The 21,959-nt window shown below is 32.6% G+C and overlaps 2 protein-coding genes across 10 annotated transcripts; both read right to left on the bottom strand.

Annotated features, from left to right (window-relative positions):
* Positions 1-2,015: 2,015 nt before the first annotated feature.
* Positions 2,016-13,142, bottom strand: LOC128183942 (SWI/SNF-related matrix-associated actin-dependent regulator of chromatin subfamily E member 1-like). Of its 9 annotated transcripts, none has more exons than XM_052853177.1 (18): positions 13,046-13,142; positions 12,628-12,683; positions 12,508-12,533; positions 12,115-12,207; positions 10,607-10,681; positions 10,361-10,492; positions 9,989-10,064; positions 9,716-9,795; positions 9,501-9,558; positions 9,232-9,404; positions 8,931-9,032; positions 8,483-8,728; positions 7,996-8,073; positions 7,835-7,900; positions 7,323-7,554; positions 6,534-6,551; positions 5,035-5,226; positions 2,016-2,433 (listed from the first exon to the last, which is right to left on the bottom strand). In XM_052853177.1, the coding sequence occupies exons 2-18, from the start codon at positions 12,677-12,679 to the stop codon at positions 2,327-2,329; spliced, it is 1,806 nt and encodes a 601-aa protein (XP_052709137.1). In that variant the 5' UTR covers positions 12,680-12,683; positions 13,046-13,142; the 3' UTR covers positions 2,016-2,326. The 9 variants fall into 9 exon arrangements, with proteins under 9 accessions (XP_052709137.1, XP_052709139.1, XP_052709138.1 ...); XM_052853179.1 differs by having other exon boundaries at positions 12,133-12,207; XM_052853178.1 differs by having other exon boundaries at positions 5,044-5,226; positions 13,046-13,140.
* A 2,247-nt stretch (positions 13,143-15,389) lies between these two features.
* Positions 15,390-21,881, bottom strand: LOC128184321 (T-box transcription factor TBX22-like). The gene is made up of 8 exons (XM_052853758.1): positions 21,228-21,881; positions 19,875-19,977; positions 18,762-18,878; positions 18,009-18,165; positions 17,301-17,441; positions 16,593-16,657; positions 16,019-16,107; positions 15,390-15,808 (listed from the first exon to the last, which is right to left on the bottom strand). The coding sequence occupies exons 1-8, from the start codon at positions 21,415-21,417 to the stop codon at positions 15,408-15,410; spliced, it is 1,263 nt and encodes a 420-aa protein (XP_052709718.1). The 5' UTR covers positions 21,418-21,881; the 3' UTR covers positions 15,390-15,407.
* Positions 21,882-21,959: the final 78 nt, after the last annotated feature.

Genomic DNA, 21,959 nt, shown 5'->3' with positions numbered 1-21,959 from the left:
AAATTTAGCTTGTAGTCAACTCCTATGATAAGCACGAAAAAAACATGCTTGCAAAATAATAATTGTGGTTATCTTAAAAGCTTTGATCAACTATTACCTGGGAGAAGTAGAAAAGACACATTTTTATCAACAAACATGTTCAGGAGAATCTTCGCGAGCCCTACATGTGTTTTGTTTACAGTAAATACGCATGCGTAAATGTATAGAAGGCTGACCCCAAACACGTTGCGATGTATTTATGTGATAGGTTATACGTAATTATTAATTTTAATTATTTAATGGAGATTTTTGTAATTTTCGGAAAGTTTATACATTCATGATTAGTAGAAAAATACCGAACACGATCGGACAATTTTTTCAAGTCGTTTTTTTTATAAGATGCGCCGTACTGTCTCTTTAACATTACAAGTTATCTCAAACAATCTTTGACTTTGCTTGTGCTATTGTTTATTCAACGTTATTTGGAATTGGCAAGAACATTATGTATTTTTGTAGCTATCTGAAGGGTTGTTATGTTTTCAAAAATAATTCTAGATCTTTAAAAATTTGAAAAATAATGTTTACCTAAAAGGAAGCAAAAGCGCAGAATTTAAAAAGAGAAAAGTCCAGGATTCAAACACCCTCCAACACAAGAGGTACTGTCTCACACAGAGCTATGTTGACACATATATATCAGTCACTGAATTTTTATAACTTTTATAGTTCAACAATTATACATGAATTTTTGAAGTTTTTGTGAAAACCGAGCATTTTGACCCATAATGGATCTAGAATCAATAATAAAAAGAATGAAAACTAATCCTTTTAATAAAAGTAGTTTTAGGAAGGAGTCTAAACTCATTCATACCAAAAAGTTGTAAATTAGCACAGCAAATGGTCTAAATTTAGGCACAAAACGTTGTGTGGCTTAATTTGGAAACCTATATCTTGTGTTTTTTGAGTGAAAACACGCCATTGACATGTATCGTGAAATTTATAGCTAAAATAATGTATACAAGTCGAGAATACATTTTTACTAACATTCCAACAAGTCCTCTTTAATTGCTCCAAGTGGGGGATTTTCAAAAACCATATGACTAGAGAAAAACTTACTCTTGTGGAAGCATCCTCCGATAGGGTAGATTCAAATTTGTTTGAATCATGATTGATTATAGTTGGGCTACAATTGGGATCAATTTTTATTACTATACATGCAATTGTATGGAAAAAAATCTTTACTATTTAGCCAGAAAAGGTGTACCGGTAACTTATGTTGAAGCATCCTAAGGGTGCGTAGATGCAAGATTGTCAAATATTGATCCTAAGTGTATAGTGGGGATATAAATTTTTTTGAAAATTTGTTGGTTTTTTTTTCTAAAAATCATCTCAAAAACCATTCTGCCAGAAAAGCTGTAACGTGTGGATCATCAGGTAGTTTAGATTTAAGTTGTTCAAATCATATCCCTTGGGGTTTGGTTGGGCCAAAATGGGGGGGGGGGTCATAGAAATTTATAGATCTAGAGAAAAATCTTCTCAAAAGCCATTAAGCCAAAAAAGTGGAAATTTGTGTGGAAGCATCCTCAGGTAGCGTAGATGCAAGTGTTCAAATCATGATCCCAGGATTAGGGTGGGGCTTCAATGTGGGTCATTTTTTTTCAAAGGAATGTATAGGTTTTATTTCATCTCCCTTTAAAAGAGGGTGTTGGCCTTCATTTAAAAAAAAAACCTTGAATTCAATAATATTTTGAGCAAAGTTTGGTAAAATTGGCCCAGTGGTTTTTGAGAAGTCAAGAATGTAACAAGAGGCCGATATGCTACCTCACTCACCTTAACAACAGTTCCTTGTATCATATATATTTCTATACTTTAACTTTAAACCCCTCTTGGGGCCCTAGTATTAGTCCAGTGGTCACAATTTTAACAATTTAGAATCTACACCATTTGAGGATGCTTGCACAGTACTAATAATCTCACAAATTGTAGCATTATAGTTCCTGGGAGGGAAATCTTTAAATATTTCCCCAATAAACAAGACATTATATAATTATATCATTATAATGTATTTTTATTAGAAACATTTGTTTCCCACAAGACATACATGTACATGTATATTACACAACGTTCTCACCTTTTTTGTCCTTTAACTCAGTGGCCTCAACATTTAACACACAATTGCAACCAATCTATAATTATTTTATCCCTAATTTTTCCAAAGCGAACAATTTCGAAAATGTTCTCAAAGAACAGCACCTTGTCAATCAAATATAGAACAACAGTTGTCACTACATATAATGGTACAACGTCCTGCAGGCACACGCCTACATATAAGTCCAATACTGGAAACACTCTATTTATCTCCTTTTCCTGTCGCCTCTTCCGTTCGCTCGTCAATGGATGAATCCATGGAGTCTTCTTCTTCTACTGATGGAGGATTATCCGGGTCCTTCTTCCCTTCTGTAATGTACAACAAAAGAGTGCATGCTTACCATGCCAACATGTTGTCATAAACTCAATCATTAATGTCCAACATTTAGAAAACAATTCATAGAGCATCATTATTTTTACAGACATCATAAAATAAGAGTTTAAAATAGTGTCTATAGACCCAGAAAGAAATACCAGCGGTTTTTTAATATACTTAAGGAAAATTCAGTTTTCATTTAATTTATTTATAAAATTAGTTGAGTGCACTAATGATCCATCACTCAAGAAGTGCTCAGATACGGGTTAGTGCTGCACACAAAAAAAAACTTGTGAGATTCAGACCAATCAAACTGCAGGACACAAGGAAAACAGACCAATCAAAACTGTGGACAGCAAACCACCACTTTAGTCCTATACACTAGTAGAGCTAATTGATTTCCAGTTTAAATATGTATAACTTAAGTCTTTACAAGAAATCAATTTCATGTTTTCTGTTAGAATTTTAGTACTGTTAGTAAATCTTTACTGAAACATTTTGATGAAAGGAAATGCCATCTTATTCTATACAAAGATATGTATGATGTACAATTTGTATCATAACTATGGACCTTTCAATTTCTCTTTCGAAAATTTCAAGGTATATACATAAATACATGTATGCTGATATTTCCAAAAAAAAAAAATCAACAGACCTGCCGTCAAAAGTATATTTAAACCACCACCATGAGACAGAAAAAGATGATATTAGACCAAGTAAAATTACTACCAACTCTAGATCTATAATACTTTAATAGTATCATAAAGAATGATGACTCCAACAAAATAAGAAATCAAAGCATACCACCATTTCAAATTGAAAACCCTTGAGAAATTAAGTTCTCTGGTTGAGTTTACAAGAACAACTTCCTCATACAGTCATCTCTCATAGTTATTGATATACACCAGCAAGTAACACTACTGCTTTACATGACACAGCTATAATTCCATGCTAATTGATGCCATTTAACCTCAATCTCAGACATAATGTTTTCACTCGACAATCATTACACATTACTCAAATTGCAAACTGATCATTTGACCAAAAAAAACCCCACCAAACAAACAAACTTTTATTATTATATCTACAAAACGCTGGAAATGCATGTAAATTGCAACCCAACTTAGAAATTGTCCATTATGACCTTGATTTTCTAAAAATTGTGATTTCAACATACAGAAATAATACATCGTCATCATCGCCATAAATACAATGTTGGTATTCAGTTTGTTCTGTTAGCAGGTAAATTATAATTCCCAAATCTAGATAATAAATGATTACCAGTAAAATATCTGATACCGTAAATTGCACATAGGAACCATTTTAACAGCTTGATACATTTTGATAATACAAAAATGATTTAAAACTGAAAGTAGTTTTAACTTTCAAGTTTAATCATACAATTGACAACATCAATTAGTTCATAGAATAATGTTTGGGCATACTTGGAAATTGTTTACCTCTAGTAACAGGAATTTAATAATGACAATAGAAATAATCCACTGAGCACTCGAAAATATCAAATATCTTACAAAAATGGGAACTTTTTAAACATTTACTCATCAGTGTCATCCTCTTGAAAGCAACGTCACTGTCGGCATGGCACAAAATCATGATAAACATCTACATGTACAATTTAAAGGGAAAAACATGAATAAATAATTAAGAAAAAAAAATCTGCTTCACTCTCCTCTTCCCAGCTGTGTTTGGACTTTAATGCTTACCTGTTTCTCTAAACTACAAACAAATTCATGGTTACTGATTTTCTTAAGTGATGCAAAACATTTGACTTCTTGAGAAAACTTCAAAGTTAAACTCACTAATTCAAACACAAGTACATGCTAAGAAAGAGCTGTTATATATGTATTCAATGTTCAAGCTATCTATACAAAACAACAGCTTTACAACAGAATACAACATAAGGATTAGCTTCATACATGTATCATTACAACCAGTTGAAATCATGACAAGATGAATCATCGAGGGTCACACCCGATCTTGATCACAACTTCATAATGAAGATCAAAATGCATGAAGATACAACATGCGGACAACAAACAATGTAATACATAAAAAAGAACAAAAGTCAGGAAAAATAAGCAAAACGAAGATCAAAGAGGTTAGACTGGTATATTCATCCCAAGAAAAAACCTTAACCCCCAGTAAAAAAAAAACCAAACGATATATACCCGATACTATTGACTATGGCAGCACATTTTTCTGACTTAAGAGATGCAAAGGGTCAAAGAGAACAGGGAGAAGGGATGATCTCTGACTAGAAATTCACCTCTGAAAGCACCAGACACTTACATGCAGGTGGATGTACATCTACTCACTCTTTCTTCTATGCTATTTCTAATAAAGACAGTTAAACTGTGCTTTATTACAAATGTTCTCAAGAAGGAGCAAGCAGAGAATTTTACTGTGTACTATGAGAAGAACAAGGAATTTTTTGTGTGCAACACTTTCAAGAACTTTGTACAATACAAAATTGGTTTTATGGATTTTTTTTTCATCACAACATTATGGCAAGATTGGAGGTGTGAAAAAACGTGAACACTGGGATTTGATTCTAGGTCCAAGGACTGAGTTACCGTTCGTACTTGCACTGGGTTTACAAAGGCGATGGTTCATATGTTGACTGTAGGAACCCGAGTGGGAGAATCGCTTTCCACAGCGGGTACAAGAATAAGGTTTTTCGCCGGTATGCAGGCGCTTATGTTCAGTCATATGGTGCTTGTGTTTAAAAGCTTTCCCACAAATATCGCAGGGGTATTTACGCGGACCTAAATAGGAGCAAAAAGTCATACTTTATCATTTGCACATTCTTACATGTGCTAACCAATCTGGGTTCTGAAAGTAAAAGTAATTTGCTGCTAAGCATTTTAGCAAGGGTACTTGAGTATTTTTTTATCCTCATATTAACTGTAGAGCCAGTAAGTTCTCTTCCTTCGTAAGCAAATTAAAGTTCATGTTTTGTTGTTTATGAAGATTCCAAATAATGAGTGTGCTTTAGAAAACAGTCACATTAGAGAAAACATATATATGTGGTTAATAATGGGGATATATGAATTTTCTCAGGACTTAAACTACACCTTTTAAACAAAGATATAAATTTGAGTTATTTATTCATTTCAAACAAAAGTTTCTGTTCAATATGCAACCAAAGATACTGTGACTGTGACCATTTTCACCAGTGAATTTTAATGTGCTGATTTACAAAATCAAACTGAAGGGGAAATAAATAAGAAGAAATTAATTTGAGAAAACAAATCTATAATAACAAAAGTGAAAGTAAAAACGACAGTGAACTGAAAATAAGATGAAACTCAAAATGCATTTATACAGTGCCTACCGTGTGAGAGATATAATAACCCATCCCTTTTTAATGAAATGTGATGTTATTAGCCGAGTGGTTAGTAATTGTTAAACTGTGCACCTTCATGCCATGAGTTACTGTTCAACACAGTTTTGATATATCAAAAGAACGTTCACAATTACATACATAGTGCTTAGCAGACCAATAAATCTCATGCTAGTACTCATAACATATTTTGATCTTGTTTTCTCTTTCTTTCAAATATGGAAAATTTAATTTTAAGTGTGTGTGAACATTCTCCGGATGTATTGTTATCATTTTTTGCCTTTAAAAAGGGCAGCTAAAGTAAGATCCAAAACTATGATTTCCTCTAATAAGAATATCTCTTTCTCTGCAATGCAGACTTTCTTTTACATTTTAACTAAAAATCTAAGTCATGTTGTTAACACAGGAATAAGTCTAATTGCTTTCTAAATTAAATACTTATTAACAGTGTGTCAGTAGTTAAAACATTTTAAGGCTGCTTTATTTTTTAATTCACATTTTTTTTGTTTCATATAGAAATCATCCTTCTTCACAGGTGGTTGTGAGAATACCAAATCTTTGCAGTAACGGATACATAAACCTACTTCATAAGTGCAAATACCTTTCAGAACAAAAAGAATGTAAAAACTGTGACTGAAAATAAATTGGGAATTAAAAACTGAAACAGCCCTAATTTCTGTCCAAACAACACATACATACAAGAAATAAGTTCTATAAAATAATACCTACCCTCCTCACTGGCTGATTCTAGTAAAACAAAAAAGGTGCAACATGCTGACATAAGTTAACAAATACGAAAGATTATCTCAAATGTTAACAGTCAAGATCATCAGACTCTTTATTACAAAACCCATATACCGTATTATATATCAAGGTTTTACCAACTGAGATTTTTTTCATTATAAACGCCCTTTATGTAAATTCACAGAAGAGTCAATATTTGAGATAATCTTTTTAGGATAAACTGTTGCATAGTAATGACCATAATAAAGGTTATCTAAACTGACTCATGCATTCCGAACTGCCATTCCGATCTAACACACCCTACACATGCCTCAAATGTTCCAGCTCTAATCAAGCATGCACAGGTGTAGAATGACTGGACTAAAGCCTCCACACCATCCCGTTTGGCAGACCAAGCTAGTGATTGACTTGTCCGCGGAGATTATACAATTTTAGTGGTGTTAATATTGAGAAAGCCATTGCTTAAACTCTATAAAAATGACAATGATGTGCCTTTAAATCATATGCAAACATTGACTTGCATTCTTTCTCTTTCAATTATCATTCAGATATCTTTACATTAGAGCATTCGTCTCTGGTTTTATTACTTTCCATTAGAGTTCAATTGTTTTAAAGTGGCTTTGAATTTTTGATATAAACAATTCAATCATTGTAATAATCTGAAAAAAGAAACACTTCAATATTTTTTCCCAGGCATTTTACATTTTATATCTTTCACTCAGTTCTCAATCAAACAGCATGCACATATACTGGCTTTTGTCTGTATCTACTCACCCTCTCCTCTCTCCTTCTTATCCTTATCCTCTTTCTTTGACCTGTTCTTCTTTTTCTTCTTTTTGGGCGTGGCGTCTTCCTGAGATTCTGGGCTGTCCATTGGGTCCATTGACTTGTCGTGGGCAAGCATGTCTGGGGAGGTGGTGGGGGAGTCAGGGGAGGGGGAGTATAGGGGGTCCTCACCCTCTTTCTCAAAACCCTCCATTCCCAGCATGCCATCCTGTGACATATCCTGTATAGAAGAGATTCACACTTATCATTGTACTCAAGAGAATTATTTTTTTTAAACTGCAGTGGTCAAATGTGAAAGTGTCCTTTCTACATTCATTTTTTTTTGGGGGGGGGGGGGGGGGGGGGGGAGTGTAGCATTGTGCATTTTCTTTCCAAAACTAATGATTCGGGCAGTGAAATAATTTAATCAATAAATTCTAATAATACATTTTCTATAATATAAGATCATAAAAAATTACAAATAAGCAAGACGGTATTGTAAAACTAAAAAAAATTTTTACTTCAGTTTTTTCTGAATCCATGGACTCGGCATCAGCATTATCTGGTAGATCTCCTTCCACTTCATCCTATAAATCAATATTACTTTCAAAATTAAAATTCTGTAAATCTAATTTTAATGAATTCATTAGCTGAGCATTTAGCTAAAGCTTTAATTCATTACCTCAGGATTTGTCAGGGTCTCAGGTACAGATCCATCTGTCAGTATATTCTGAAGCACTGTTGGTCCACCTTGTGCATTCTGAAACAACAAAGAAGATGGAGAGTTTTTATCAAAACTTTGTTGCTGCTTAACCCCCCCACTCCCACCCATAAAACAGACTTGATTTTATAATAAAAATTGAAATGCAGTCAGTAAAACATTAAAACAACTATCGACAATACTGGAAACTTCAACTCGGGACAAATCCAATATTTTTTATAATATAGTATAATATAAAATCATCTAAATTCATGGGGTTCAAATATTAAAGGTTGCCAACTTTTTTCTGCTATTTTTTTTGTGTGGACGTAACTTCCTGGACTCCTGTTTTATGAATAATGACAAGCTGATCAAATTTCACAATTCATCGGGGACATAAATTTGTTGATGACGGATAGCCATGACTGACTAACTGACCTGATTTTGATGTACACTGACGCTGACTGACCTGATTATGATCCACACTGAGTCCCTGTTCCTTGGCCTCCTGGGCCAGGCGTTCTCTCTCCTCTGCTTCAATCCTCTCCCTCTCTTCCTCCTCCTTCTTTCTTTGTTCAGCAAGCTCTGCCTGCTTCTTCCTCTCTTCCTCTTGTTGCTGTAGATACTGCTGGTGACGCACTTTCAGATCTTCCTTTGCTTTAACAACCATGGCATTAAATTGTTCTTCAGTCACCTGTGGCTTGTTTTCACAGAGCTAAAAAAATACATTTACATCTGTATTGGTATAGGCAATAATTGCAATAATTTGATTTATTTAATACAATTCTTTTGATTGATGAAGCTGTCAAGGTCATTTAATATCAATGTCAGTGCAAAAATTCAACTTATTGCTGTTCAAGATGCAATAACAATACGATAAATATTATGAAATCATTATAAAATGCTGCAGCACTCACATTTTTGAGTTCTTCATGGAATGAATCGCTGGCCTCCTGGAATTTTCTTTTCTTGGCTTCATGCTTTTCTTCTATCGTCTGAAGTTCAGCTTCTAACTTTTTCTATTGAACAAAAACCATTTTTTAGATACCAAATACAATGAAAAACAAATACACATCAAAACATACAGAGTTTCCATTTTCTGCCTAATAAATCAGTTTTCATTTTTTTATCTTCAAATTATACAGAATCTTTCAATTTCTGGGAAAAAGTCTATATAAATAACTGATTCAACAAACACTGAGATGACCATTGAAGTACCTGATGCATGGTTAGGGACTGGACCTGACGTTTTAGCACCCCCATTCTAGACGTTGTTACAACGGTCCTGATATCTGGAACCACTGTGTCACTGAAGATATCATTGATGAGTCTATGATTGCGTAGATATCTCGAGTGTGCCATGTGTTTCACAGAAAAACTGTCATCTCCGTCTGTAAGAAAAAATCGATTTTAGAAATAAAATCACTGAAGTTTAAATGACATAATACATTAATAAATATTAGAAATGCAATTGCTTGAAATATTACCATCATCATCATCTGCTTGTTGTATGCTGATTCTTCCAACAGAGTCCATCTTTGAGCTCTAAAATTTATAAATCCAAAATTTAAAAAAAAAATTACCAAAACAACATTAGTCTGATCTCCTGTCAGAAAACAAAATAAAATTTAATTCTTTATATTTCATGCAAGAATTTATTAAATTATCAGAATTTCAATGTGGACCATAACAAAGAACATACTTTGGAGGACCCAGCACTGCGAGGAGTTCTTTGGGCATTCTTCTCTTTCTCATCTTCCTCTAAGGCAGCCTCTGCTGCAGCTGTTGCAAGAGCAGAATTCAAATGTTTTACAAGAAATCAGCATAAAACTATCAGTAAATGCATTTTATATTTTTTTTTATATTTGAGTTTCAGCAACAGTCATGTTTACAGGAGCCCCTTTTTCAGATTTTATTTTCTTTGACAAGAGATAGTAGTCAATTAAACAGCAAGTTTTATCAACTTCCACTATACCTTTGCCTTTGGCAGCTACCCAGGACTGGTAGGCTGATGAGTTGTGATATTTCTTCATTTCATCATTGTAGTGGCTCTGAAATGATTAAATAATGTATAATTTCACCAATCCCTGTAATACATACTGTGGAATCATTAGAATTCGTGGTGGCTCAATTTTCATGGATTTCGTGGGTACCTATCCCAAAAATTTACATCCTCAACGAATAAAGACACTGAATTTGTACTTTCTTAATAAAACTGAAAACGACGAGATCCATGAAATTCTGTCCCCATCAACCAAGAAAAACCCCACAATCCACGTAAATTGGCCCCCACAAATTTACTTGATTCCACAATATCTAAAACCAAACAATTGCATGCACACCTTACCTTCTCCATTTCATACTCGTCCATGTATTCCTGCTTGTCTTGATCAGACAGGTCTCGCCACATTTGGCCGATGATTTTTCCAATCTCCCATAACTTGAGATCTGGATGTTGTGCTTTCACAGAGTCCCATACCTATAAAGATAGAGCAAGTGCAATCGATCGTCATTCCCTGCATTCTCCTTGTACAATTCTAATATAATAATTATGTAATACTTTTATTTAATGAATACATTTTGTTACACTTACCCTTCTGCTATATCTCATGTAGGGCATCAAAGGCTTGTCTGGGGGTTTGGGCTGCTTGGGACCCCTTGTATCTCCCTAAACAATGCCAAGCAACAATGAAATATTTCAGATCATATATTTTCAAATTTAATAACAAATATCATATTTGTTCATGTTAATAAATCAAGAAGAAAAAAAAAAACTATGATACATTTTGGATAAAATTGATGTGCATAATATGTATATTGATGTTAGTGGTGATTTCTATTTTGTACAATGTCAATGTTTAATGTATATACTGGGCTTGAAATATTCATTAAACCAAATCATACACAACAATATTTTAAACAAATTTTATAATTTTTCCCCCATTTTTTTTTTAAATTGTAAGCTTTTGAGTCAGCTGAAGAAAATCTAAAACTACTCTCAACATCAACAATACTTAAAGAAATTTGCAGCAAATTTTATTAAACAGACTATTTTTATAATACCAAAAAACGATTCTAGGTAAAAGTAAACCCAACCCCCCCCCCCCCAAAAAAACTAACAAGCAAAAATATTTAATATCCAAGACACATACATGTACAATATCTCATGTTCTTTGCTTACATCTCTGTTATTTTCCCCCCATTATTTCCAAATTTGTAAAAAAAAATCTAAATATGGTAGATGTCTTATTGGTGGAGTATATCAATTAATTTTAAAAATCTAGTATCCATTTAAATAGGAACCAAAGTTTTATTACTTCAAGCCCTGTATGTGTGACAGATTTGACCTATACATAACAATGATACATAATAATGGGCCACAACCACACTTATACCTTCTAACAACATATAAAGCAGTGACATTTCAATAGATATACACCATTTGATTGTAGATTGAACATTTCCCATCTTGCATTGTGCTTTGTCTTTTGCCTACATGATTTATAATATGCATACTTATATAAATACCACTATAGAATTCATCCTTGTAATTAAAAATTACTATACTTTAAAGTTATAATTATTGAAAGCTCTCAAAGATGACAGTTAAAGATACGCTCTAGATGTTGATAGAAAAAAGGATGCATTCTTCTCAAAGAAAAGTATGAAGACAATATAGATTGAATAGGGTTAAACTCCCTTTAAGGAAAAAAAAATCAAAATGCCTATTTTCAAATGCATAGATAAAGTTTATCATGTATATTTGCCTATTCCTATGAGGTTGTAGAAATAATAAAGCGATAACCCAAAAAAACCTACAGAATATAAGAACTAGAATCCTTTTTTTCTAATAAATAAACAATAAAAGATGCATATAAGCTTTTGTGTTCATCTTTTGAATCAGTAAAGAAATAGAATGAATAAGAGTCAACAAAGCAACAGTTGAAACAATATCTAGAATATGTCGACAGCTGTACTCTCAATACCATAAGCAAGGGTTACCACAAAGCAGAATACAGGAATGGCATGGTCTGCAAAAGCATCATCTCCAGGCAGTGACAACAGGCTGATGGCATGCCTAGAATTCTAAACCTTTATTACCTGAAAGTGATTACTTACTCCACCCCGAGAACTGACTTTGACAGGGTTAAATGCAGGGTGACCATGCGAGGAAGGAACAAATGGGCTTGGTGCCTACAGAATAGCAAATAACAAGGCTTACATATATGTATATATCTTGTTGTAAAGAGAGGGAATCTGCATATATTCTTTAGATTAAGACTTCATAAATTATCTCACTGTGCATGCTTCTCTGGTTGATTTTAAGTTACATATCGTGAATATGGGCTAAATTATTCATAAAAGAAATCGAGCAGTTTGTCCATTAGGAATAAAGTATGTATACTGCATGCATTTCTTAACAGTAATTTTTTAGATAACATCTTTGAATAGGCAACTTCTTTTCCATTACGATGTTGGAATAGTCTGACTTACATTTCTGTCATATCCCCTTGAACGAGCTAAAAAATAAGAAATGAAATAAATCACCCTTGGAAATGTATTAAGATCTAAATGAAAAATATCAGAATTTTTTTTTAGTAATCTTTGACTTACATGCCGGGGGAGGCGGTGTCTGTTGAATACTGCGGAAATTTGGTAATGCCATTGTTCTGAAAAGAGTTATTGCCCTTTATGGTATGTATATTATCGATCAATTTTTACATGTTATTTTACAATTCTAAAAATAACCGTAGAACGAGTAATAAAACCTTAATAACATAATAATTAGTTGATTTGAGGTTTATTTGATTATGCAGAGGTAGTAATGTCATTTCGATCACATAAATTGCTATAAACCAAAGCCTCTAGCAGAGGCGCAGACCCAAACAACAGAACATTATCTAGATATAAAATTGCATAATTTATAACGCTAGAGTTAACGCAATAACCACCATCTCAATTGTTAATTATCAGCCTGCTTATTCGGTTAAGTTTTAAGAGCTGAAAACACCGGTAAAATATCAAATCTTACCTTAAAATTTCTGTGTTTGTGACAAAGAATAATGGCGTCCTTCTATTTATAATTCTCGAGTTGGCAACGTGGATATTAGAATTCCGGTTTAATGAAAATTATTAGCGTTAGACTCGGACTCCCGTTGTGTACGATTTTTTTTATATATTGTTGTGCATGTCATTATTTAATCAGATTCTTTTATTCACATATTTCTCCGAGAGATATGACACTTTCATGTAATATTTTTTGTCCTGAAAATTATCTTCATTTCATGGTAAAACTATATAGGTCTATAGGACACACTCAAATATTCATGTTTGGCATTTTCACGCTTTAACCAAACGAGGTACAAATGCAAAGTTCGACAATCAATATTAATATACATGTACACTTCTTGCATTAAGTTACATGCACTAATATGCAGAATGAAACAATGGATGGAAGCCTGATTGAACAAAATGACTAGTGTTCGTAGGATTAATTAACTTCTCTACATAATTACAATGAATGGGCTGAGATACATGTACATGTTTAAATCAATTCGATTATATGCATCAACCACTCTAAATATTCCAAATATAGGGAACACGCACATGCATCAGACGTTATACATTTTTCTTTTAATTAATATATTATATGTTTTACTAGGTTGGGGGAACATCTGTGCAAGGGAACATGGGAACAAATTAAGATAGTTCGCATTTATAAACTTCTACCCAAATCTTTTTGAATCTTTGCAATAATCATATAATCGTTGTTTGCACTATTTCATAATGTTATAAAGGAGTGATTTTAATAATATTTGTTAGATGTATTTGATTTGTGCATTTTACGATTTTAAAAACATATATGCACTTGCGCCATCGATCTCTATGTAATTATTCCAGATGGAAGAAATTGCATGCATATCATTACATTCATTTTTAATGTAACACACACCTACATTTATATGCATGAATGATATGCACGGTTTCAAATCAAACGTTTTTTTTTCTTATTAGAACATGACATCAGAACAACCTCTCGATTAGGACGCAGAGATTAGGGCCCCCACTAACCGCAAGGACGCAAATAATTATACACACAAACACCACGTGCATAAACATATCTTAAAATATCAAAATTTGATTCAAAATATTGTTGAAACAAAATCTTAAAAACACCATAATCCAAATACAAATCAAATATGAATAGAAAACAGATTATAATTATTTCTTTAGATGAGTAAGACTCTAATTAAGATACATAATTATACAATACATGTAGATATGCGTGTTTGTTTGTTTGCTGTTTTTTTTTTGTTTTTTTTTGTTTTTTTTTTGTTTGTTTGTTTTTTGTTTTTTGTTTTTTTTTGTTTTTTTTTGGGGGGGGGGTGTCTTTTTTTGAGAAACAAACGTCTGTATAGTTTTCTTTAAATGATATATTTTGCAAGCGGCTTGCGATGTCCCTCCCAACAAAGCCCTGCGGGAGATCACGCCAAAATATCTGTTTAATCCTTTTCATCTGATGTAATAATCATAAGTCAATACATTAAAGACGAAGGGAAGAACATTAACAGCACACGAAGTCCTTACATCCACCCTGCAAGGTGTCCAGCTCCCCAGAGACGTCTCCTAGCGCCGAAAATCTCGCGAGAGTTTAGCTGTGACCGCTATCTTAACACGGCGATTGAAGAACAAACAACACGTTCTTATGGTTTGTCAAAGAATCTTTAGAGATGATAACCATTGCTACTAGCGTTTTCTTCCTCTCGCCATATTGACATACATGTCACGAGGACGCGATGTCCAGTGACAAATGAAGGAAATCACTTTATACCAGATAAATTTGGACTGCAAATTAAGAGAGGATTAGAAATTAATGAAAGAGCCGATGTTTTGTCTTCTTAGAGTCGCAGTTATTGCCTATTAGCGGGGATTATAATCGTTGCAGTGTTGAAAGCTTCTTTCCCAGTGTATGACCTCTCATTGTCATCAAAATACCTTGGATTGTAACTAGAGAATTATGCCGGATACACCTGTTTAATTTAAAGTAAATGATACTGCTCCGGGTGATTAACGTGCTGATGTAAATTTGAAGTGTCTTTTACGTTGAGAACTTAAGTATGTATCCAAAACAAGGTCAAGTCTTGAACTACTTTGTAGAATAAAGAATCAGTTGACAGAAATGGACAGAATTGTAATACAATACATTCAAATTTGTTGTCTGTCATGAATAAAGATGTAAAATGCATCCCAAAATAAAGTTGTTAAATAAGATATTGATCATAAAAGAATAGAAATAAAGGATTGTAATAAACTTTCACAAATAAAGACAACCAACCACCGATAACTCACCATAGCCTTAATGAAAGAAAAACAACTGAATTCTGATACACATATCATTTATTTAAGGAATATCTAAACATTTGCAGCAGGTGCGAGGACACATTGGGCGCATTATAGTCAAAGGAAGGGGATATTGGCACGGGCGTCGTTGACCCCCAAAGTGGAACATCCGGGATACACAATGACTGCGGACGGTCAGCACAGACGGGGGCTTGAACAAGCTGCTCTTCCCTAGAAGGACTATTAAGAGGTGAACCAAGGTCACAGTTTACGCAATTGTTCTGAGCACCTCTTTGAGAAGGCGGTCTTTGGATTTGAAGAAGGTACGGGTACTTTATTGTGTGGTCTGACGTCACAGTATTCGGACTTGAATTGTTCCATCCGTTCGCGAATAGTCTCATTTCTTTTCCAGATAAAAATAATGTGAGACCTTCAGCCTTTTCTTCATGGGATCCTACAAGTTCAAAAGGTACAAAGCTAAGAGCTATATACATGCTATACTACTATTTTATACCACGCTGACCAATAAAACAAACGCAGAGAGAAAAAATATGGGAATCATAATATGAATATCATAATTTACATTCAATCTGACATTATTGTAAACGTTCATAGTTATTTCTATATGCCGCTATGTCGCTACGAGCTCATGGCGGAGGCATACCTAAATGCTGTCGTTTTGGAGGCGAAGGATTACACCGGGGTCTGGCTCCGTGCACAGCAAAGGTATCTAACATTGCTTCCAGTGAACTTCTACAAAACAACACAAGACTACATGAGATACAAAACAACAGTTGGAACATTTATTGTCAAAGTCTTTTATGAATATTCTTTTTTTTTGTATTTTAAAACCCCCAAAAACAAAATGAAGTGCACGGGAATTTTCGAATTAAAGGTTAAAAGTTTGGACATTTTTCACAGAGTTATATGGTCTACATTTTGTTTCATTTAGATGTTACACTTAAAATGTGAAGGATATGTCCTTCACACGAAATCACACCACGCCATCAGTATCAGGGCAGCATACGCAATGGGTAGATAAAACAGTGATAAACATTTTTTATCATTGCTTGCACTTCTTTGTAGATGATGTGAAAAAAGGTAAAACAATAAACGTCATTTAAAATCAATCGACTACTTATCAAAAATGATAAAAAATGTAGCCAGACGTATGAGTCTAATCGACATTATCACTGATCTGTAAACAAAATAATGACCGATTCACACTGCAACAGTACCTGTTTTTCCCGGCCTCGCGAAAGCCCTTGGCAAACGGGTTTCTGGCTATCTTCAGTTTGGTTATCTGCAGAAATAGGAAATGATGGTTTGTCTAGCAGCTTAACACCAGTGATACAGCCTATCAGGCAGTATTGACACTTTGAGGGACACAAGGGTGTTATAAAGATATCGCGGGATACACAGATCAAGTATTGGCACAGTTGCCTCCACTTGTTTGATCTTGTGTCAATAAAGCCGATTGTGACAGAGATTGCTAATGTTGATATTTATTTTTGATAATGTCTATGCAAACAAATTTTGATTAATGATACATTCATAAATTTAGTGAACATTTGTTGATAAACAGAGGTAAGATACTACACGACCTATGAATGGAAAGATACTGAGGATTCACTTATAACTGCAGGCTCCTATCAAGAGTACAAGCTACATTATTGTGTCTAGCCATATACATGTACATGATGTTTTAAACTTTGCGTTTATTCTCTTATTTATATTTAGAATTTTTAGAATTTTAGCACGTAATTTTTAGAATTTTAGCACGTAAACTATTTAAATGCATTGGTAATGGTTTTTTTAAAACGATAACCCAGATAGCTATATGTCACGTGGAGTAATTTTAATTGCACTGTGATATTGCATTCGTCACATACAACACAACTGAAAACAAAAACTATGATATGTTTAAAGAGAAAATTATTTTTAACCTCTTGATTTTGGTAGGCAGTGACGGCAGTGAAAGACGTCTGCGGAAATGAAGCCACGAAGTGACGAACTTTTATTCCATCTCCCGATATCTGATGAACATGGATTCTGGGAACAAAGCGTTGCATAGACAGCAAAGAAATCTACCAAAATAAAGCATTATGTTCAAGCATAAGAATTTACCTATCATAAAACGTGCAGTGCTTTTATTAGATTTGCTTGCCTTGCTGTTTGATTTGTTTTTTAAAATGAATTTTATATTCAGAGAAATTTCTAAAAATTTGTAAATTGAAGTGTTTTCTCTATTCTGAAAACTTTATAAATAGTCATATTAAAAGTTTGGAGAATTAACGTTTGATTATAGATTCATTAAATTGATTTTGTTTTAAGAGAGTTGGGTGGTCATTGTCTCTTGTAAACAATATTAATCTTTTAAAAGGAGATATTTGTATAAAATATAGTAAACTATTTCATATAAATATTGATTTTTTGGAATGGTTCTGACCAATAATAGTTTGAAGATAAAATATCATATGTAAGATGTTAAGGTAGATTAATTAATATTTGTTGACCATCCAACCTCTATAAGATAAGTAATTTGTTATTTTAAGACACTTACATGTATATCTGCTTTATGAGATGGAAAATTGTTTTTTTTGAATTTGTTTCCTATTGATATAAACATAGTTTGAAATATCACGGCATTTTACCTGTCCATATTTAGGAGAGTCGTTGTTGGTGAGTTTAATCCTCTCAAAGGACACTATTTGAGACTCAAGAACAGCGCCATCTGCCGGTGAGTCGGGGTGTCGATAGATTTGGTCTCGTATCATCTCGTCCCCCAATCCAGACACCATCCATTTGGAACTGAATACCAGATTTTAAAAGTATGTTAAAAGGTTCTATCTTATCAATTTATAAATCAACCTTTTTTTGAAAATCAAATACATAAAAATGAATATGATTTTAAAGTGAACTTATCCATTAGGGTTCATACGTAATCTCATAATGAAAATACGTATGAGCTACCGTTCGATCAATTTCTAACTTATTTGTAAAACAACTTTCAGAACACTTTCCTTAAAAAGTAATGGAAAAAAAATTCTTTAATTGGTTAACATTAATCAACCAAGCAATGAATGGGCGAAGTAATTGAAATAGTATGATAACATGAATATTTTTACTGATTTTTTTAGGAAATGAGAACCAATTTAGGTTGACCCAATGTAAAAATTTAAACCAAATATAGTTTATATGTCTCTGCTTAGATAATTACTAGCATATGATTGACTTCGTATTCAAATGAACCGGGTATGTCTTAAAAGCAATAATTTTGCTAAAGTATATAAACTGGACGAATAAAAAAAATTCTAACACCGAAGTAATTAAAAAAACTGTTTTAAACAAAAATAATCTGAACACGTATAACACACTTAAGGTTATTTTTACATTGACAAAATTACCTGTGGTAGACATAGCGGTATTTCTGCTTATCCATCTGTGAGAATTCTAAGGATACAGAGTATTTATAACCGGGATCTAGTCCATGAAGCTTCACTCTTATTGCTGGGAACATCCGTCTAAATCACAGAGAAAATTATATATTCTTATGTAATTACATAAAATTAGGTTTAATTAAGAAACAACGACAAATACTGATTAATTGGCATTTTATTCACCAATCGGATTAAAAATACAAGTTTAACTTGTAATTGTGAAAAATACAACACTGCAGTTTAAAAAAATTAATACTTTTCATAAATCAACAATCTTAGAGCTAATTTAGATTTAAAAAAAATGTTCACTTGTTTTATCGATCTGTTCGTTTCAAATACGCAATGCACGTCTATTATTTATTTTATAAGATAGAAGCAGGGCTTTACATTTCTAAAATATTCTTGAAGAAATTAAATAAAACAAGGGCATAATTTTAGAAGCCAAAATTCTATTTTCTTTTACACACTTTTAAGACAGATACGTAATAAAACTTTCTCATGCACAAATTAATAACAATGGCTTAATTGCGGATACCAAACCCAAAAAGTTGTTTTATATTGGTTGCTCAAAACTAAATATCAGTGAATAATAAAATTTCATTTATCTATCGAAATATCGATATTAAAAGTTTTTTTTTTACGTCATTCAGTTGATGACTTTTGGGATACTCGGAACATACACTATTGTAATTTGAAATAGATAAATTAATGCTTAATGTTGAGTGAGTAAACATTATACACTGTTCATCTACCGGGTTAAACCCGTATTGCAGCACCACCTGTTATAATTTATGGATGCATTCCAGATAGTGTTTGGGAAATCTGTACGTAAATAGCTATATATTTTGAAATCAATTTATTGATATATTAAAAATTAATACATACATTGTATGATATGATATTATGTTAATTTAACAATGCAACAACTCATCACACAAAGTGTCTTTTATCTAAATAAATTAACATGTCTTGATTTGAATGCATATTGTGAAGAACACCACATGCAACAAAACATAATATAAAAAAAATGATGGTGGTACAGGTTTATAAATATCTTTTAAAAACAATATCAATATTCACCTTCCTGTCTTTGTGATGATCATTTCAGTCCCTAGGTTGTGGAAGGCATGCCATAATTCATTCTGACAAAGCTCTACTTGAATGGTATTTTCCGACGTGTCATCTTCAAGTATAATTTTTATATAAAATTACAATTATCAAAATAATTATAACTTTTGAAATGATCGATGTATAAGAAAAAAAATGTGTAAATCAAAACACCTAAGGAAACAATAAGATGCCTAAATTCTTAGACAGTTTAGTACATTAATTGAAAGAATCATTATTTATGATTTTATAGCTTCACTACATATTGTTCCAATTTAAACGTATTTGATAAAAATAACTTATGTGTATGTTCCACAGAAAATCAATACACATTAGCAAAAAAAAGATGCATCTATGGTGTAGTTTTATGATACAGAGTCATGAGAAAAATAACTATAAGTTGCAACTATTTTTTGTTTCCTAAAAAAAACGTCCTTCTGTGCTATCAATTTTTTTTACTTTTACTGTAACTTATTGCATGTATATTACAATAATAGATATCTTTCAAATTATTTTTTCTTGTAAAAAAATAAAACATATGTGCGGTTTTCATACATGTTTTAGTATTTAATTCTTTCAATTCAACCTCATTGACTTGTTGTTTAAATTATTCCTAACCTAACAAATTTCCATCTAATTTAAACTAAAGAATATCTAAAATGACGGGTGACACATCTCTTATGGAATGTATTTTACACCACTTGCTATAAGGTTTGGATATAAGCGTGTTGAGTCTTTCTAAATATGTTCATGAAAAAATTATTGAAAACTTAATAAAAAAATAGTCAGTAAAAGTTCAAACCTCCTTAGTCGTTGAACCAATAATACTATTTCTATGTTGTTCATGTAATTGATGTTTTCCTCATTACGAGTAAATTTGTCCGTTGGATGAAAGTAATTATAATCAAACCAGTAGGAGTTATCAATTCCCTCAAACTATGTACATAGTTTATGCATCGCGAAAACAATATTATTTCGCAATTAATTGGCTCTCTATTTTATGTTTTTTTACAAGACATTTAAAAAAAATTCTTTTCAAATATTCATTTATTGTGGGGTTTTTTACGATTACTGCAAAACCACAAATTCTTAATGGATCAGTTTGGTTAAAAAATTATTCAAATGTGTTTTTCCAAATTCAAGTGATAGCAATATTCATCAAGAAATTCCGAAACACTAAATTAAATATGCATGGCCTTTCTCTTTTATTTTTTTTTTTGAAGATTATGAAGTATAAGAAGATGAAACACTTGTAAATCGTTGAAAAAGAAAACGGAAAAAAGTTTGCAATAAAATAAAATTTACAGATAAAATAATTTATCATACCTGTGACTGATTGAATGGACTGATGGAAACACTTTCTGATGGCATGTTTTTTAGTCGGATTGTCTTGATGACATATCCCAAGATCATAGCGATGTCTCTCGGTATCTACTGCTATAGTTTCCTGACTTCTATTTGGTCCTGGTGCCAATAGACAATCTATGCTAAACGCTTTAGCTTTAGCGCTCAGCATGCTTATAAATGGATAGCAATCCAACTGAAATTAAAACAGCAGCAAAATACGCATCCAACCCGATCTTAAGCGACTGAATCGTATATGGCCCTGTATATAGGATGCCCCAAGTTTAAGTGATGGTTTTCAAATGACCAGAAAAGGATTATCTGTTGCCCATGTTTACAAAGCGTTGATAAAAGCTGTGATTGTTTTAACAGATCACACCTGTGTGCGGAAGATGACCCACCGTCTGATAGAAGAACTCTACACGGGGAGTATTTCAACACTAGGGCAATCATATAAGGTACATACGAGTATGGTTGACTTCAATTGATGAACAAAAAATATAATAAACACTCTTAAAATTTTTACAGCAAACACTGGCTATTAATATACATGTAATTCTACTTCTGCGTTGAGTGAATATCTACTTACAAATGGATTATTTACCCTTTGAAATAAATATTTTACAGGAAAGTAATAACTCTAAATTTAAAAAAAAAGATCCATACTGAAACTCGATTCGGTAATTTTTCTACTGGGAATTTGATTAATTAATA

Source organism: Crassostrea angulata, chromosome 5 (genome assembly GCF_025612915.1).
Source record: "Crassostrea angulata isolate pt1a10 chromosome 5, ASM2561291v2, whole genome shotgun sequence".
Lineage (NCBI taxonomy): Eukaryota > Metazoa > Mollusca > Bivalvia > Ostreida > Ostreidae > Magallana > Magallana angulata.
The sequence above is the reverse complement of the archived record's forward strand: the minus strand, read 5'-3'. Positions and strand labels throughout refer to the sequence as shown.

Excerpts from the sequence above, each read along its gene's own strand:
- LOC128183942 (XM_052853177.1), bottom strand. The coding sequence starts at position 12,679 with ATGGCATTACCAAATTTCCGCAGTATTCAACAGACACCGCCTCCCCCG. Across the intron at positions 12,208-12,507 it reads CAAGGGGATATGACAGAAAT|GCACCAAGCCCATTTGTTCC; the intron begins GTAAGTCAGACT and ends GCTATTCTGTAG. Across the intron at positions 10,065-10,360 it reads ACGAGTATGAAATGGAGAAG|AGCCACTACAATGATGAAAT; the intron begins GTAAGGTGTGCA and ends TAATCATTTCAG.
- LOC128184321 (XM_052853758.1), bottom strand. The coding sequence starts at position 21,417 with ATGCTGAGCGCTAAAGCTAAAGCGTTTAGCATAGATTGTCTATTGGCA. Across the intron at positions 19,978-21,227 it reads GTCCATTCAATCAGTCACAG|ATGACACGTCGGAAAATACC; the intron begins GTATGATAAATT and ends TTATACTTGAAG. Across the intron at positions 18,879-19,874 it reads ATCATCACAAAGACAGGAAG|ACGGATGTTCCCAGCAATAA; the intron begins GTGAATATTGAT and ends TCTGTGATTTAG.